At 48.2% G+C, this 16,582-nt stretch overlaps 2 protein-coding genes across 2 annotated transcripts; both read right to left on the bottom strand.

Moving 5' to 3' along the window:
* Positions 1-6,367: 6,367 nt before the first annotated feature.
* On the bottom strand, positions 6,368-11,256 carry LOC113564528. Its single transcript, XM_026982174.1, has 3 exons — positions 11,156-11,256; positions 6,611-6,992; positions 6,368-6,554 (listed from the first exon to the last, which is right to left on the bottom strand). Exons 2-3 carry the CDS (start codon positions 6,931-6,933, stop codon positions 6,437-6,439), a joined length of 441 nt encoding a protein of 146 aa, XP_026837975.1. The 5' UTR covers positions 6,934-6,992; positions 11,156-11,256; the 3' UTR covers positions 6,368-6,436.
* Positions 11,257-11,835: 579 nt separating this feature from the next.
* On the bottom strand, positions 11,836-12,351 carry LOC6550343 (calcineurin subunit B). Its single transcript, XM_001977837.1, has one exon. The coding sequence runs from the start codon at positions 12,349-12,351 to the stop codon at positions 11,836-11,838; it is 516 nt and encodes a 171-aa protein (XP_001977873.1).
* Positions 12,352-16,582: the final 4,231 nt, after the last annotated feature.

The following is a 16,582-nucleotide window of genomic DNA, read 5'->3' as shown; positions in this document are numbered from 1 at the left end:
GGACGCATACGGACACATGCGGACACATACGGACAATGGACACGAACACGGACACGAACACGGACACGGGAATACGGATACAGGTTAAACATTTTCGTTTGATTTGTTATCATTGTGGGCTGTGTTTTTGCTGCTTTTGTTGCCTTTGTTGCTGCGGCTGTCGTGGCTCGTTGATGGCGTTTGTAATTTCGTTTTCGGCACTATGTAATTTATTAACTTTTCATTGAAAGTTATGTGCAAACGCACGTTGACGACATCTTTAATTAATTACATTTTAACATGATAATTAATAGTGCCGCGTGCTTCGACAGGCCGACAAAGCCGCCAAAGCCGAGTGCCAAACGCCGAACACCCCAAATACTAAATCAATCGATGGGTGCTGGCCTCAGCCCACCAAGGAAGCCACCTGAATCCGCCCGAACCCCTGCCGAAGTCACCCAAATCCGCGACCTTAAAGCCGCCCGGTCCTGAGTTTGCTTATGGCTACGTGCCCGCGGTACAAAGTTTGCCGGCTTTAAAGCCATGCCCATCCATCGGAGCATCGATAGCCATAATAATAACAGCGGGCACAGGCAAACACACTCAGTACAAAGTCGTGGGCACTGATGATGACCATAATGATACACAAACAATTGCCAAGGAATTTCAATTCAATTCCTTTTCACACCCATCAATCGCGCGCTTGTCGGGCATGTTCCACTGCTGGTCATTTGCGATTTTCACTTCGAATACCTCTTACCTCTTAGAGAGCGGATATTATGTTATGTGTAAAACCTGGCACCTAAGCCGAACGCCCTAACATTTCAACAATATTACTTTGCTTTCCAGCCGGAGCACATCAATGGGGGGTATTCCTCAGTCGGAAGAGTCGGCTGCATGGCGAGCCATTTCCACTACTGCGTTGGTACTTTCTGTTTTCCGCATCTCGGGTGTGTGCTTGTGTTTTTTTTTTAGCATTCCGCCTGGTTCACAGGACCCTTCGTCCTGCTGGCCGCCCAAGAAAGTTGTTCGCACAGTAGCCAAGATTGAGTTCTTATTCAATTTGTACGGATTTGTTGCTCGCCGGCTCTTTTGCAACCCGCTCTTAAAGCCTAACCCCAGTTCCCACCCAGCCCAGTTGCTCCGGTCCTGTCCAGCCACTCATCTCGGCCAATCGCAATCCCCAATTGGCCCCGGCCTGAGCCCACTCAACTTCTCGTTCTTCCTCGGCTGCTCTATTGGAATTTATTTCATATTATTTTCGTTGGTCATGCCACAATTTGCCCCCGTCAATATTTTCCCTCTCCCCTTTACCCGTTCCACTTGCCCCTTCTTCGTAATCCCAATCCCAGAAAACCCTAGCCCCCAAACCCGAACTCCTGCCACCGACAATACAAGTTGGCACCGGTCGGCATTGTTTTTGGGGTGCGATGGCAAAAGTTCCTCGTGCCGTGGACCCAGCTGCAGTCAATTTGAGTTGACCGCCCAAGGAGCACCCGGGATCATTCAGGACTATCCTGCACTCTGGCTGGAGGCCTGCAGATGGATCAAGTTAGCTGCTAGTTGACTCCTGCTACTCGGCCAACGAATGCTCGGGGCCAATCAATGCGCCGGCCAAAGTATTCAACGAAAAAAGTTGCTGTCGAAACGGAACTGGAAAACCATGAAAATGTCCTTGCCAGCTAAATGCCACTCGCACACACAGACATGCGCACTCACACACACACACACACACACACCCATGCCGAATGCAGTGCGGCGAATTTCTTGGTATAAACTTAATAATGCATCCGGGCAAATAAAGGCAAAAGAACAAAAAGCGAAAGAAACAACGCCAAGTCGGAAAGCCAACATAAGTTTTGGGCTAACTTGTTATTTTTGTAATTGGCACTTTGCCGTTTTATTGAAGCGACGGAGACCCGTGATCAAATCCAGCTTGCATTTATATACTCCACTCAGGTGCTGTGATCGATGAGCCGCCGGTGCCTCCCGGGAGCGCCATCCCTGGTCGTAATCCCTGGCCAACGCTAACCACCTTGGCGATGAGCAGCCCGCAGCTCCGCATTCCATAAGCTGGCTGCGGTCCGCCTGGGCGCACTCGACGTGGTCTAGCTATACTTCGGCGTGGTCAGGTGAGAGCCTCGGTGGCTCCCTGGTCGATCGCCGCAGCGAGAGGCTTATCCACCTTGTGGGCACTCTGGAAAACGCTGACATCCTGGCCCTTATGAGCTGCGCACTCACTGAGGGCTAATTGCTTAGTCCTGAAATATGAATAAGGACAATGTAAAACGGGAATGAGCTGCAGCTGCATCAGAATTGAATTCCCACTGGGGGAAGCGGGGATCAGGACATTTGGGTAGAATCTGCAGAGAACAGAAGGTGCTATGCACTGTTAATCAAGGATACTACGGCTATGCAAACGCCATGTAAGGGTATGCCCACTTCGGTGTGCTGCAGCTAAGTGGCATTCTCACTCGCGCCACTTCAAATTGGGAACTTAGTTGTTATTTGTTCGCTGTCTGACTGAAGAGGCATCGTGGATAAGACGCGGTTCAAGGGCCGCAGGACGCCGGACGCCGGACGAAGGGCTCAGCACGAAGGACTCGGGACTCAGGACTCAGGACTCAGGACTCAGGAGGGCAGAGCAGAAAAGGGACGGGCAATATTCGTGGACGCAGCACTCTGATGGCTCTCACGTCACCACTTCAGCAAATTGCGGCAATAATGCAACAAAGGTTTCTTGGGAAACACATACCAAATTGCATAAGCAAGGCAAGGCCACGGAAACCGGGTGGTCTGGGCCGCTTCTTGGGGGCGGTGCTGGTGGAATGGATGTTTGCTCCTTGGCGACTCGAGGACTGGAGGACTGGCGGACTGGCGGACTGGCGGACTGACGGACTGGAGACGACGTCAGTCGCTTGGCCGCCAAAGCTGCTCAACCTCCTCCCCCTGCATTTCATTTTCAATTTGATTTTTCCTGCCTTTTTGCTTTGGATCTTTGTTTTTCCGCCCCAGAACGAAGAGGAAGAAATTCCCCGCAAGAACTCCGCGCCCTTGTTTACATTTTTGTTGGCTGTTGTGGTTTCCGCTTTTGGGTCCCGCGTGCGTTTCCGTTTCCGTTTTCGTTTTCGTTGCAACATTTTTGTTTGTAATTTACTTTGGAATGCTGGCGCCACAGTCGCCGTCGTCGCCGTCGTCGCCTTGTGCAGTTTTCTTAGAAAAATCTCCAGTCGCAGTAATTGCAGTGCCCGCAGTGCCGCCTGCAGTGCTCCGGACGACGGACTCCAAGCCTGCCACCGCCGACAGGCAAATCAACTGTCACCCAGTTGCTCAGATGCGGGACCACGGGCGGTATGAGCAATTTCGCATTCCTCATACGCCGCGTGGGTTGCAAGGGGAGTGGGCAACTGCAAGGTAGGAAATGCGGGTGCCACTTTAACTTGCGTCCCCAAAACAAACCTAAATTCCTATCCGCTTCACATTGCCATTTCCTGGAAACTCCTAAGGCAGTAAATAGTATCTATACCACTTTTGGTGGTCGATAGTCAATAAATATGCTTTATTCCGTCTGTTTTGATAGCCTGATAAGCAATTGATCTTCCAAAAAAAAAAAAAAAAGAATTAAATCTATTTAGAATATTCATTTCTTGCGTTATTATTAGGAATGTTGAAATAGTTTTAGTTGTAGTCCATAGCCCTTTTTACGTTCGCCAGGCTATCCTACATGGCTATACTACATGTAGGATCCCCCGCCTCGCTCCAAAGTGGCCAATATGAGTACCAAGCCTGCAGCTAATATGGACTCGGGCCATTGGAGCACTTCTAGATGTCCTCAGGCTTGCGTGCGGAGGAGGATGACGACATGACCTCAGTTTCAGCCATTTCCTGGTCCTCACCTTGAGCGGAGTGAGATTCCTGGTCGTTGGTACGGTTAAGCGGCTCGGAGGAAGGGCCACCACTGAAAAGATATGTGGGAATATAATTAGAATGAACATAACTCCTCGTGGGATCTCTTCACCTCTCCTGGGTGCGCTCTAGCTTCCTTCGCTTGGCTGGCGGTTCCCCATCTGGACTTTGCTCCGGCTGGAGCTCTGCTTCCGCAGTTAGATTCCCAGTCAGATCGTCCAGGGCGCTGATAAAACCATCAACTTTATTGCACATACCTCTAAACTAATCATTCGAACTCACCTGCGCAGCAAACTGATGCTGTCCAGGTTTGCTGGATTCCTATCCAGCACGCTTTGCACCTTCCTTAGCAGGATCGAGTGCACTATTTCCATCATCCTGGTCACGCTAGCTTGCAACTGGCTGTTACTGTTCATGGTAGGTGACGGCCAATCCTGCGTCTGGGCGGACTGATACACCAAGTCCGCTGGCGAATCCTCCGTCTGGGTAGACTGATCCACCAAGTTCGATGGCGAACCTGCCTTCTTATTCCGCTGCTTAGGCACCTCCGGTATGAGGAACTTGTGGGGGGAAGAGGAACGGGCTTCCTTGTTTCCAGCTGGGCTTGCCTTAGACTTGTTCTTGTTCGGCATATCGAAGTTCAGTTGAGGTTCAGTTGGGGATTCGCGAATATGGTTTCTCCGGCACGGGTTCTAGATGTGAACTGAGTTTGATTGAGACACGTCAAGAGCAAATGTCACAAATAGGCACTGCCAACTTGATTGAAATGTGTGCTTTTATGAAAGGGCACTTCCAATTTCAAAATCTTTTAAGGAGCCCTGCTCATTCAAAGGGTCAACTTATGGACTCCAACATTTATGTGTTCTGAGGGAATTCGAGAGATGATCACTTGTTTCAGGATCTGGCGCAATGCTCTAAAAATCTCTAAATTCTATCTTTTCTAAAATTCTCTAAAAATGCATTTAAATTTAGAAATTTATTTTTTTTTGTAATATTTCTACCGATATTCCGGAAAATGTTGAAATTTCTCGTTTGCACTTCCACTAGCTGAGTAGCGGGTATCTGATAGTCGGGAAGTCGAGTTCCCATTCTAAAATTCTATAGCATTCCATCTTGTTTCTTTAATTTTGATGTATTTGATATATTTTCATATAGAGCGCATTTCCGTTGACTGTTCGTTTGGCCAAACTTCTCTGGTGGCCAAGAACATATTGCCACCTTAGCGGTCAGCCAACGACCATCAGGCATCAACATCAAGCCACAGCCCTTGGACATCAGAAATGCGGCGTCAGACGTCGGACATCCGAGGTCAAAGATCAGCGTAGTGTTAACGGGAACAATGAGTGGTGAAAAGCAATCACCGAGCGAATCTCGGGCCCAGGGGTAAGGAAAATGTGCGAAAATGTTGCCGTCAATTCTGCACAAAATATGCATAAATACGAGCATAAATAAATGTCTGGATGGGCACTCACACACAAGCAAGCACACGGATTCGAACTCAAAATGCAACTGTGTGGGTTACTGACTCTGCCTGTGTGTGTGTGTGTGTACCGAAATCATCGTTGTCTCGCACATTTCGCTTGAGAATATTACACCCCTTACCTGTGGAGCATATCTATTTTTTTGCTGAGCTCCTCTGCGCACTTTGACTCATGAAAAGTGCCGAATCCTTTGCATAAAAGACTTGGATTGAATTGTAGGTGTGTTGCATAAACAGAGGTTTATTGGATTTTACGTCTTTAAGAATAGCATACACGTAATTTGATGCATATCGCAATTTTCAATTTTAAATCATTTATTATTGTTTGTTTCAACTTTGCTTTTTGTTTGAAGTCTTCTTAGAAATTATGAGACTAACAATAATTAAGGTTAATGTTAATGTGCTAAGGTTTTTATGGTTTATGTTATGGGCATCGATAAATTATCGATAATATTCAATCGAAATCAGCTGAAGGCAATGAGCATGTGATAAAGTTAAACTAACCCAATGCAATTAACTTGAAACTAGCCTGGCAATTATAACTAATCAACCGAAATGTATTATCGAAATGATGCAATCCGAAAATGTACGAGTATATTTACACATTCGGGTAAACGCAGTAAAGAGCTGCGCATACCGTGCATTTTATGAATATGTAAGTACCTTATGGTACTTGCGCTTTCGTCTGCCTTTGTTTGCATTAAAGTTACGCATTTCACCCTCGGCTCCCCGACTTGCCCCGTCATCCACGTAAGTGCACAATAAACGCGGATTTCTCCGCCAATATTTGTCTGCAATCATTTCTGCCTGCTGTCGGCAGTTTTTGGATGTTTGGGTGTTTGGCAGTCTGGCTCCCACAATCCACCTCCGACCGATTTGAGGGGCTGTCTGGGCTCGCTAGTCCTGCTCCGCCACTCCAGAGCCATAAGACCCTCTGCATTCCCTCCATCAGCAGCAGTCGTTCAACAGTCGCACAAGTTCACACATTTGTAGTCCTTCAAGTCCTCAGTTTATATATTTTGCGTAATAAATATACAAATGGCATTGAACTTAATTCCTCGCGGGATCTGTTCAGCTGTCCTGGCTGCGCTCTAGCTTCCTTCGCTTGGCTGGCGGTTCCCCATCTGGATTTTGCTCCGCCTGGAACTCTGCTACCGCAGTCAGATTCCCGGTCAGGGCATCCAGGGCGCTGATTAGACCATCAACTTTATTGCACATACTGCTAAACTAATCATTTGAACTCACCTGCGCAGCAATCTGGTGGTCTCCACGTTTCCTGGATTCGTGTTCGCCAGCATCCTCTGCACCTTCCTTGCCATGATCGAGTTCATTACTCCCATCAGCCTGAACACGCTAGCTCGGAACTGGCTGTAACTGCTCATGACAGGTGGCAGCGAATCCGGCGTCTGGGTGAACTGATCCGCCGAGCTCGATGCAGACTGGGTCCCCATATCGGCCTTCTTACTCCTCGGCTTAGGCACCTCCGGCATGCGGAACTTGTGGGGCGAAGAGGAACGGGCTTCCTTGCTCCCGGCTGGAACTGCCTTGGACTTGTCCTTGTTCGGCATATCGAAGTTCAGTTGGGGATTCTCGAATATGGTTTCTCCGGTACGGGTTCTGATGTGAACTGAGTTTGATTGAGACACGTCAGAGGCAAATGTCAAAAATGATTGAAAATTAAAAGTGTGCTTTCAATTTGGGGGAAAGTAGTGGGGCGACACCAAAAAATGTAAAAATGTTGCCATTTTCTATCGCTCAAGAGTAAATATGCACTGTTGGTGGAAATATGAAGGAAAAGCTTGTGTGCAGTCCCAATTAGCCTCAATTAAAGGATCCTACGGATTAGGTTGAAGTAGCTTTCGCACCGGAAAGCACACAACCCGCATCCTTCAGATTGCCATTCACAATGTGCCCCCGGCAGCACAACTTCCAGTTGAACGCCCCCCTTGCAAGAGGCAAAAGCGATAACTAACTAAATAAATAACATAAATTAACTAAATTTGTAGACAATTTAGTCTGCTAAGTGTAAAAGTTTTTTGTTTTCCCTGTCGCTGTTTTTATTTCAGTTTCTACTCTTTTTGCCATTGTCATTGGGCCGTTTTTGTATTTGTTTTTGGGTGCCGTTGCTGTTTTTGTTACTGCCACTTTGGCTGGCCAAAAAGTGGGGTCCTGCAAAAGTGAAAGGGGCTTGCTGAAGGGGAGGGGCACTAAGTTTGGTAACGGTTTTGTGCATTTTTGCTGCCTTTGGATACGCAAAAAGGGATACGCTTGGATCGGACCCGTTTGGGGCTCCTGTCCGGGCCGCTCCTACGTAGCGCTCAAGGATGCGCCCATCCAGGACACCCAGGCACCCAGGTCACCAAGGACACACACGGCAAAGAAAGGCGGAAGGGGCATGCAATGTTGTGACATCAAATGTTCATGTTAACAACTTTTCCAAAACTCAATGAGCTGTTGTTTGTTGTTGCTGGACGCCCAAGTGTGCGGGCCAGGATACACAAGGACATGCCTGGGATATAGAGCGAGATGGGGCTACAGATACAGCGATAGAGATAGCGATGGAGGAGAAAGCGGGGACCACGCAGCCAGGCAGCCAGGCGCAAACACGAATCGAGTGTTTTGTAGCAAATAATTTTGCACAAAGTTCTCGCCTTAACGATTTGAACACATGTTAACATGAGGAGTAACAACAGTTGCGCAACTCCTGTCTGCGTCCCTGCTGCTCCTGCTCCTGCTGCCCCTTAAGCCTGTGCCCGCTGCTCCTCCTCCGTTGCCAGCACTGGGCCAAGGGCCGGAATGGATAACACTTGGACATGATAATGAATACGCTTGAGGACCGACGTTGATCCAAATGAGGGCGACGCCAGACTCCAGATCCTTGTCTCGCGAACGTAAGTCGCACGGAAGTGCACAGGGACTGCTAGAAAACAGCAAACTGAATTCGAAACCAATTCTTTTATGAGTACTATTTACCTTTGGAAGTGGTTCATGAACTCCACCAGCCTGTGTATACAAATAATTGGCATTTAACTTGCATGGCCGCTGCGACACCACCATTATAGTAACCACAAAAATGGTTTTCGGCGTGGGTTGAGTGGTTTTGGCGGATGTGAGCCGACAGTGGTATAACATGTTTATATGATGTCTAATAAAATGAAGCGCGAAAAATGTAAAATTCGTATTCCGAGGAGCTGCTCCGCCACTACAGATACTCCGACATGGCGAGCTCGCATACGGAATTCACGCCAGCTCCCATCGGGTGGGAGGAAATTGCGTATTTGAAACACGTTTAAGCAGCTGCAGGAGCATAAAAAGGATGAGGGACTGCCAAAGGATACGGCGCTGGGGCGAAGGAATCCTGCACATGCAGCTTTCCTGGCTCCCATCTAATACCCACACCCACAGCCACAGCCATTTTTCCCATCCCATTTCAACCGCTATGCATAAAACTTGCAACGAAGACAAATCGTGACACAAAATATGGCAAATTGTAAGCGAAATTATTTGGCAGGACGGACCAAGTGGTGATTTCGAGGGCTCCGGAGCCGGAGCCGGAGCTGGAGCCGGATTGAATTACGCCCGCGGCCCAGTTGTCCAAACCGTCGGCTCAATCACTGATTGCCACTGCCTTGATTGATCGGCATGGCAATCAAAGCCTCGGGCATGCTGTTGCACTGCATCCCCAGGAGCAGAGGCGCCCCCAAAGGGGCGAACATTGCTGCAGTGAGGCCGCTGGAGCACCAGACACCAGGTTATACACGCCACTACATCACAAGCTCCAAACCGGTGGGTTTGCCTATATATTTGCTGCTATACTGTTGTTCTGGTAACAAAGGGCCAGCGAGGATACATATAGATATTTCTATCGTGAAATCAGAAATCTGTGCGGGAGTATTACTCGAGTCCATCTGCATCTGCCCCTTGGAATTAGTCTTGAGACAGGGAAACCGGAATTGCACTTGACAAGTGAATAAATTCATTCTACGCCCATGATGCACTTGCTCTCTGCCCTGCCATCTCCACCCGAATGTGCCCTTTGCTCGGATCCTCTGACTAGTTGGAATGGGATGGGCTGGCTTAGGCGGCACTTGCAGCCGCCAAGGAGAAATGATGGTAAATAGGTGGTAACACATCCTTAAATATTTACCCGGAGGATTCGGGGAGCTGGAGAGCCGGGGATGTCCTGACCGGGTAAGCCGCTAAGCTAACCTTGTTACACACGCCACATCCTCGACGGATGCTGATGGCGTCGGCGTCGGCGGTCGGGAGAACCATGAACCGATTTGCCATGTGTCAGGTGGATGAAGCGCAGCAGCTCCGGAGCCACGTTAACAAGTTGCCCACCTGGGCACATGTGAAGAGATTTACAACGGGGCGGCAGCTTCGGTATGCTCCTGGGAAGTCCCAGCTGTCTGGCTTCCCAGTGGATGCCAGCTGTCTGTCCCGGTCCAATCCCATCGCCTCCGCTCGCCTGCATCTATTGTCTTTGCAATCGAGCAGGGCTCTGCAAGTGGAAGTGGAATGGGTACGGGGATGGGGATCCAGATCCGGCATGGGGAATGGGAAAAGCGGTGACAAGTGACAGCCAGTTCCGCGGTGCTTGTCCCCTCTTCCCGGGCCGCCCGCTTGGCACTTTGCCGTGCGCTTTTATTATTATAAAATACGCATGAGTTAGTGTGCATATTTCATGGATTTTGTGTATAAAAGGGATAAAAATGCAATCAGTCGCAAAAACCAGCAAAGTGAAACGGACATAGGATGGAGAAGGAGCTGGAGCTGGAACAGTAGTCTGCTGCACATTGCCACCTGCCATCTCACACCTTTCGAAGCGCGTAGTTCAATCCCCACCAGCTGTCACCCGCAAAATCTCCGCAAAATCCCAGCTGAAAACTTCCCTACAATGCGATTTGTCCACACAGAAAGTCCTTGATCCGGGCTAATTTCATAATGGAAATCTATGAGCGAGTGTGAAGTGGCTGAGGATAAAGTGGAATCCGGGGACAGGAGCCACATACTCGTGCAATCATATCGCGTGGAATCTAAACTTTTCCTATTTCCGCACTTCCGAGTCCCCGAAAATGACTCCTACGACGCGTGCACCAGCTACAATTGCGTTTAGAAGTGTGTCTAAAATAAAATAACAATTAATTGAATGCCTTTCATAGGAAATTTAGCAGGTTACCGCATGCTTTCGCATAAATGATTACATGTACATGTGCATATCCGACTGGAACAGTTGATTGCAAGCTGATGAATGCATAATTGAATTACCTCCGAAGGGATCTGGGTCGGAAACCGATCTTGTGGCGAAGAGACCACCACACCAGACGGGCAAACTACTTTTCAGGGTCAGGCGCCAATCCATTGGATTGGCCTTGTGCACCGCAGAGCCTGGGCCAATTACTCAAGGTGATGGATGACCCACCGAATGCTTAAATGAGTTGCCCGACCAAAAACTTTCTTCGCAGCGAAGGAAGTGACGCGGCGACCCCACATGCACACACAAGCACATGCAGGCACACGCAGGTACACGCAGGCACACGCAGGCACACACAGGCACACACGTGCCGTACCGTAACAGGTGACCTCAGCTAGAGCAAATGAGTAAATGTCGGATTAAACAGAACTTGCCTCGTGGAAAGCTGGAATAGAATCGCTTGAAGATGGTCTAGTTCCGGAGCACACACTCGCAGAAATCGGGAGAAGTGCGCGGTTTGAAGGCCACTGGGCCAAGTTCAAAAGGATACCTATGTATATCACAGTTCGTTTATTTAGCGGAAGATGTCTAACCTGCGATGTTCCAAAGAATGTTGTAAACTAATATCCGGTGCTGCTTAGCCTCACTAAGTAAATTCTTTTATCAACTGACGGAAAGTGCCAAAATACGCAGAGAGACCAGATCTCTAATCTTGCAAAATATATTAGACAGGAAAGTGATATTTATTGCATTAGAGGTATTCATGTAAAGTTGCAAAACAATATTAGCTTTCAGCTATGTGCTACATCTTTTTAAAGCAACCAAATAGCGCAGAAGAATTCGCAAAAATCACAATAATCAATAAAATTGACCGCCATTTTCTGCGAGTGTAAGCAACGCAGCCAGGGCCAGTGTGAGTACGAGTGTATGATGCCTGGTTAAGGACACAAAAGTCATGACTGGCATGAGAACGAGCTCAAGTGCCATTGAGGAGGAGTGCTCATATTCCCAGACTTGCCACGCCCCACAGCAATAGCCGCCCACCCGAAGGAGCGGCGCAAGTGCGCGAGTAAATTCAAGAAACAATTTTCAGGAATGACTTAACTTTTGCGTTTATGTGAAAAGTTTCGCAACGTGATGTTATGCGAGCGTCGAAAGGACATGCAATTCACTGCCGGTGTGTGGGTGTGGGTGGCCATCGTTCTGTGTCCACGGGTGAGGATGGAGTGCGTCGAGTGTGTGGAGTGGAGTGCACACCTGCACAGGCACGGAGTCAGAGGAACCGCAGCGAGAGACTCTGCTCCAGGTCCAGACCCATGGTGATGTGGGCAACGTCCGTGGAGTCCAGCAAGTCCTTCTCGGCCAGCACCTGGTTGAGGCGCCAGCGCAAGGCGCGCATTTCGCGCCGCGTCACCGGCAGGCGGGCCACCAGGGCGTGGCTCTGCTCGGCGCTGAGCAGCCCGTCGCCATCCTCGTCGAAGAGGCGCAGCGTGGAGGCCAGCTTCCGGTCGAGCGGCTCGCTGCGCCGGAAGTTGGCCAGGCCGCGCAAAAAGTGCCGGAAGCCGAGCGAGGGATGCAGCATGGTGTCCACCATGTGCTCCGCCAGCGGATGCGCCGCCACCGGCGGCACTCGCAGCAGCTCGCTGCGCAGCACTTGGTCATCGGAGTCTCGATCCAGGGCCTGGTAGTGCCCGTAGAGGTAGTCGATCCGCGCCAGCGAGAAACCCGTATCGTGCTGGATATCCAGCAGCTCCTCGGCGGTCAGGTGGCGGGTTGCCGTCGTTCCCATCGATTCCTTCCGAGAAACTATATATGCAGTCACGTGGCTATACTTCAACCAGCTGCTCGCTTGTGTATGTGTGGAATTGGAACTGACAGGATCGATAGAGAATGGCCATGCTTGATCCGAAATGTGAGTCCTCTAAATATTTTCAAATATTAAATAATGGAAAAATTAATATTATTCATTGTTTTAAGCGTCGGGCAGTTCGAACTTGGAAGCCTTTGAATATTTAAAACGACGGCTGTATTTTCCAATGCCGGAAATATGCATAGCACTGAGCAAAGGCATCAAGTTGACGTGGAAAAGTGGAAAATTTGTGCGTTTATTGATTTTTGCCAGCTTGACAGCCCAAATAAATCACCAGAATACAACGTCGAAAGGGTTATAGTATTAATTAACGTTCTGTTAGACCTTGGCATTCATCGTATGTTGGACAGCTTAGCAGCTAATGGCGTTAAGCCAAGCTACACGAGGCCGTGATAAGGATGCTGGGCGAACGGATGAGGGCTCACATGGAGCTACTCCATGCCGGGCCCGGCGGAATGATAACACATAACTTTGAGCCGGAGCGCGGCGACACCTGACAGCCGCACCTCACACCCGCGTGCCACTTACTGCTGATCCGGATACGGATGTGGATGGGGATGGGGATGGGGATGTGGATGTGGCTGCGGATGTGAATATGGATATGGAGATGGATGTTCTGGACAAAGCCTTCACTCATTGTGGCATGTGTCAAAATTAATTTCGCAGGCAATATTTTGACGGGCTTTCATGCTAATCTAAGAGGTTCCACTTTCCTGCTCAACCCCCAGCACTTGCACACCCCACCCACGGCACCACATGATAGCACTTGCGATACCCTGCACTTCGTATTAAATGGAAACAGTATCATAATATCTAAATACATATTTACTTGCTGCATAAAGCCTGTTTAAGAAGCTATTCGTTTATGTTAACCTAAAGAATACCTAATAGGAACGGTTTCCTTGACTTCTTCACGTCGCAACAATTTTAAAACCCTACCCTGGGTATGTTAGTAATGCCTGGTAATTCGCCACTAAATGATACTCACATGCAAAAGGCAACTTTGCCCTCAGGTTTTTATTTCATTTGCTTGGCATTCGTTTGATTCGGTTTGGGTATCGTTACGTTTCGTTTTGATTTTGATTTTGTTGCTAGCTTGCATTTTTTGGCTTTGTTGTTTCTTTTTTTTGCTTTTGCCAGTCATTGCCCGAATCCGAGCCAGAATGGGACTTTTCATCATCATCCAAGGGACTGGAGAGTGGGTAAGAGCTGGTGGCCACAGGACCCTCCTCCTCCTCTTAGTGCTGCCATCAATGCCACAATATGCAAATCTCATTGCGAGGCATTGAAGAGACCACAAACGGGGCTGATGCCCTGATAGATGATATTAAAACCATTACTCCGATGCCTCCTGCTCTGGATGGCCTCCCCTTCCAGTCCACATCCACATCCGCCTGCCCACTCGCAGTATCCACAAAACTCACAGCAAGACAACAAATTACAAAAATTAAGAGAACATTTTTGCGGATGAAAGGCATTTGGCAGGAGGGGCATGGCCAGGTGGCAGGTGGCAGGTGGCACGGCAGGCGACAAAAGTGGCCAAAGTCCTGCCCATCTGAGCCAGCGTCCTCTCGGGAGGTGTGAAGATCCTGGGCCACGCCCACGCCACCGCCCCGCCCCTTGTGTGTGTGCAAATTAATGAAATTAAATCGTCTTCATTTGATGGCTGTGAAGGAGGAAAGAATTCAGTCGTCGTCTCATGGCAGATATCCTAATGGAACGCAGACTGAGATAAAAGAGGCGTCCTGCGGATGTACTTCAATGTTGGCAACATTGTTCAAAAACCGAAAATAAGGTCGCAAACTGGCAATGACAATAGTACATTTACATACCCCCAATGGCGACAGAAGTGGTGCGAAAATGTTGGTATGGCAGGTTCAAGATTCTGGGAGGATCAAATCAAAACATACACAGTATTTATTAAGAAAAAAATAAATAGATTACTAGACCATTTGGGAAAATATGGACAGCCAAATAACTTTCTTTCTTCCCATGCCCCTCCAATTCTCAAGACATTCCAAGACTTTTGATATAAATATTTAAAAATAAAATAATTTATTATAAATCTGCAAAAGTATAAAGTGAGTGATAATAAAAAATATATAAAGCAATATTTATTTAGAATCAGTTAGCTAAATCTTAAGCTTCTAGCTTAAACAGTACCCGAGATCTCGACGCTCATACGGACAAACAAACGGACAAACGGACGGACACGCCTAGATTCGGCTGGAGTCCTGATTGAGAATATAAAAACTAATGGGGTGGCGAACGCATTCACCTGTTACATACATTTCCACGAGTCTGGCACACCCCTTTTAGGGTACGAGAACCGCATATAACTACCATAACACTGAAGCCGGTCCTATTTATTGGTTTAGTTCTGTATAATGGGGCCTCGTGCGGCGCCTTCTTCCAGGGCATTCCCACTTCGATTCCGGGCGAGTATCGAGTCGACTGGATGGCTGAATTAAATGGGAATGGAATAGGGACGGGGTGGTCATGTTGTGTGAACGCAGATTGCGTTTTCACTTTCATCATTGCATTTAATACGGATGAAATTGTTTGGTGATGGGATCCGGAACGTGATGCGAATAACCAGAATTAATTGCAATCGGAGCGGAGCGGCAGCGACCAAGGATCAAGAGGATTTCGAGGGAGGCAGCAATCCTGCCTTTGTGCCTGCCCCGTGTTTCCCGTTCTCTGCGCTGGGTGCTGCACTGCGAGAAAATTTGTTAAAAAAAAGAATGTTTGTAAGCCAAAACACGCCTGTGTTGTTAAACAAACCCCTTTCCAATTATAGGAGAAGTTATAGGAAAAATGAATATTGAGGAAAGTATTTACCATGTAATTGGTGTTGTTGCAAGCCAAAGATTTTGTTTAAGCTCGAACTGCAATATTAATTAAACTAATACTTGCAGTTAGGTAGGCTCAAATGGCATGCGAACAATCAAATGCCTAAAGATTATGGATTGAATTAAAATTCTTAGATTACGGCACAGTGTGCCAGTTTGCTGGTGTGGGTAGTTACCCACAGTTGCTGCCAGTGGCTTTCTTTTGTCGCTTTCCACAGAAAAGCAGCGCGGCAAAGGACACCACAACAACACAACACCTTTGCCGGCTGCCTTCCTCCAAAGGGGAATTCCCATACCCTCACCCACACCCACACCCACACCCATTTTCATTTCCGGCACCCGTGTGGGAATCACCCGCTGATCTTTGCAAAAGGTGCCCAGCGGCTGGTAGCAAATCCCACATCCCTCGTCCCCATCCTTTACAAATTCGTCCTTGTACACCCAGCGGATCCAATGGACAACAGAAATTAGCAACTAGAATCAACAGACAAACGGCAATTAACGGATGAGAATGAGCATGTGGCGGAAAGCTGGGGGCGCGGGTCGGATTGAGTGGAAATGAATAAGTAAGTGAGTGAACTGTGGATGTGGATGTGGGTGGGTGTGCCAGGTGTTTCAGGTGTAGCAGGTATTTTCAGCTGTTTTTCAGGTGTTTGGGTGGCTCGCATCGCAAATTGTTTGGAACAAACGCCGCTCCGAATAGAAGAGGGAGCAGAACAAAAGAGGTGACCCATAGACCCATGGGCAACTGGACAAAAAAGTAGGGAAGGCCGAGGAGTAAGTACCACCTGGCGATTTGGTATTTAGGGCTTTCCCCCGGCATTGCCAATGCCTTTGCTCCATTGTGGTCGCCGATTCCAAAGCGGGCTTGAAAAAATGCTGCCGAGATACAGCAGGAATCTATATATGTTCGACCAGGACCGGCTGCTTCATTGGCCTTGTTCCGTGTCTCTTTCCACCAAAAGGTGCCAACTGCGGGCCACTTGAGCCTTTAAGTTCGTCGGCTGCGTTGGCGAACAAATTGCAGCATTCCGATTTTGTATATTCGTGGTTTTTGTGTGTATTTCCTGAAACAAGTGATCGCTACTTCTTTAAGTAAGTGTTCTTCCTCAGAACACATAATGTTGGAGTCCATAAGTTGACCCTTGGAATGAGCAGGGCTCCTTAGAAGATTTCGAAATTGGAATTGCCCTTCCATAAAAGCACACATTTCATTTTCAATCAAGTTGGCAGTGCCTATTTCTGACATTTGCTTTTGACGTGTATCAATCAAACTCAGTTCACATCTAGAACCCGTA

The sequence above is a fragment of the Drosophila erecta genome, unplaced genomic scaffold (assembly GCF_003286155.1).
Source record: "Drosophila erecta strain 14021-0224.00,06,07 unplaced genomic scaffold, DereRS2 tig00000126-arrow-pilon, whole genome shotgun sequence".
NCBI lineage: Eukaryota > Metazoa > Arthropoda > Insecta > Diptera > Drosophilidae > Drosophila > Drosophila erecta.
This window is presented reverse-complemented; position numbering and strand designations above follow the sequence as displayed.

Bases quoted from the DNA above. Each gene is read 5' to 3' on its own strand.
- LOC113564528 (XM_026982174.1), bottom strand. From the start codon at position 6,933: ATGCCGAACAAGGACAAGTCCAAGGCAGTTCCAGCCGGGAGCAAGGAA. The intron at 6,555-6,610 runs GTGAGTTCAAAT...TGGTCTAATCAG, and splicing joins ACCACCAGATTGCTGCGCAG to CGCCCTGGATGCCCTGACCG.
- LOC6550343 (XM_001977837.1), bottom strand. From the start codon at position 12,351: ATGGGAACGACGGCAACCCGCCACCTGACCGCCGAGGAGCTGCTGGAT.